The sequence below is a fragment of the Frankliniella occidentalis genome, unplaced genomic scaffold, assembly GCF_000697945.3.
Source record: "Frankliniella occidentalis isolate FOCC.00 unplaced genomic scaffold, Focc_3.1 Scaffold1329, whole genome shotgun sequence".
Lineage (NCBI taxonomy): Eukaryota > Metazoa > Arthropoda > Insecta > Thysanoptera > Thripidae > Frankliniella > Frankliniella occidentalis.
Window position 1 is genome coordinate 1 of NW_026268431.1, and position 2149 is coordinate 2149.

Genomic DNA, 2149 nt, shown 5'->3' on the forward strand with positions numbered 1-2149 from the left:
GAGAGTCGTCCAAGGTCGGGCGTTGCTACATAAGCCCGGTGGGGTTTGGCCGGGGGGTTCACTCGCACCTGGGCGCAGGTCCAGTTTCTCTTTCGGGCGGCGACAGACGGGTGAGGAGCGCAAAAGGGCGGTTGATTGCCGTAAGGCGAGGGCGGGCGACGGGCTCCCGCGAAACAGTCGCTCAAAGGTAGTCCCCTTTCGCCCTCTGACAACTTTCTTGTTTGACTGCTCAGGGACGTAATATCCAGCCGCCATGAACAAGCTCGCGACGCTGGCTGTGCTGCTGGCGGTGGCCGCGCGGGCCGCCGAGGCGGCCGCCCTGCCCGCCGAGGCGGGCTTCGGCATCTCGTTCGGCGGCAAGGGATTCGGAGTCAGTTTCGGTGCGCATGAGGAGGTCAAGAAGGGCAGCGAGGTGGGACACACCGTCGAGCCCGAGGACGGCGTGGGCGGCTCGTCCGTCACCCACCTCAGCAAGGTCGAGGAGAGCAGCGTGTCCGGAGGGCATTCCTACGGCAAGGACGGCCTGGTCGGCTCCAAGACAACCGTCACGCAGACGGAGGAGACAGTTGGAGGTAGCCACGGCCACGGAGCTGGCCGCGGAACCAGTGGCATCAGCAGCTCAGTGTCCGTCAAGAGGGTGGTGTCCGAGTCCGATTTCGATGGCGTTTCCGACCCTGCCGTCGGATCGTCGTCCTCGGTCGTCGTACAAAAACAAAAGGTCAGTGAGTCCGGCACCAGCGGAGGCTTCGGCGAGGGACACGAGTCGGTGGCTGCCAAGTCCTACTCCGCCAAGGAGTCCTCCGAAACCAGCTACTCCGGTGGTGTCGGTCTCGGCAGCGGTCACGGCGGTTCGAGCAGTTCCGTGTCCATCGACAAGGCCTCCGAGTCCAGCTACGGCACCGGCTACGGCGGCCTCGGCGGCCTCGGCGGCCTCGGCAGCTCCCGCTCAGCTTCGCTGAGTAAGAGCTCCGAGAGCTCCGAGATCTCCGAGACCTCCGAGACCTCCGGGTCTAGCTACACCGGCGTCCAGAGCGGCGGCCTGCGTTCGGGTCTAGGGTCATCGTACGGCAAAGTTGGCAAGTCCGTCTCCGTCAGCGAGTCGACGCAGACCGGCCTCTCCGCCGGCCGCGTCGACCCCCCCGAGGTCGGCTCCAGGAGCAGCGTGTCCGTCGAGGAGCGCGTCTCCGGGTCCAGCTACAACGGCGGCTCCTCGGGCCGCGGCCTGGGTGCCGCCGGGAGGACGTCTTCGTCCTCCGTCCAGAAGGAGAGCTCGTCCAAATCGTACGGCACCGGTGGCGAGCACGCCCTGGGAGGCTCTAGCTCGAGGTCCTCGTCAGTCGAGAAGACCGTCTCACAGACCGGAGGCTACGGTGGGAGCAGCCGTGTCGGCGGCGGCTACGGCGGCGGGTCGGGACGGTCCAGCTCATCAGAGTACAGCTCGCAGACGGTGACGGTGGAGGAGAGCGCTGCGGGTCACCAGGGAGCGCGCTCGGGCGAGCACGCCCACTCCGGCGTCAGCTTCGGCGTGGGTGTGGGGGAGAGCGCGGGCGGAGCGCACAGCGGCTTCGGCTGGTCCTTCTCTCTCTGAGCTCGTCGAACCATCACGTCACGTCGGCAAGCAGAGAGGTGATTCCAATTTTAGAGGAAATAAAATGTAAAATGTAAAAATTAGAAAGCCGCCGTCGAAAAGTCTTATTAGTTTTGTGAAATAAAACGAAATAAAAACCTCATCTACTAGGGAGAACGGATGGTGATATTTCGCTCCCCCTCCTACTGCCGGTCGGTGCCCGTGCCCTTCCTTTGAAATGTGTACGTATAAAAAAAACTTTTGATTACTGCGCGGGAGTGGCGCTCCCCCTCCTCCCTCCCCCAGCCACATCGCCAAATGGGTTGCATAACGCGCGGGGGTTCTGCTTACGTCGGCGCCAGGAGTGCACGGTGCATATTAGGGTGTATTGAAAACAGGGTTTTCTTCCGCGCGGATTCGGCGGGGTGCGGAAGAGTGGACATTTGGGTCGTAGAACACAATGCCAAAAATCGCAACTCGATCGGACAATATTTACTATCCCCGCAACGCAAGCACAATTTCGGAAATTCAGATAAGAAAACCAAAATCGAAAAGTATGAAAAGTCAAAAACCAAGTTCGCC

At 62.0% G+C, this 2149-nt stretch overlaps 1 protein-coding gene across 1 annotated transcript; it reads left to right on the forward strand.

The window, feature by feature from the left end:
• The first annotated feature begins 27 nt into the window (after nucleotides 1-27).
• Nucleotides 28-1744, forward strand: LOC113206614 (hornerin-like). The gene is made up of 2 exons (XM_026422771.2): nucleotides 28-110; nucleotides 234-1744. The coding sequence occupies exon 2, from the start codon at nucleotides 254-256 to the stop codon at nucleotides 1586-1588; it is 1335 nt and encodes a 444-aa protein (XP_026278556.1). The 5' UTR covers nucleotides 28-110; nucleotides 234-253; the 3' UTR covers nucleotides 1589-1744.
• The last annotated feature ends 405 nt before the right edge of the window (nucleotides 1745-2149 follow it).

Excerpts from the sequence above, each read along its gene's own strand:
- LOC113206614 (XM_026422771.2), top strand. The coding sequence starts at position 254 with ATGAACAAGCTCGCGACGCTGGCTGTGCTGCTGGCGGTGGCCGCGCGG.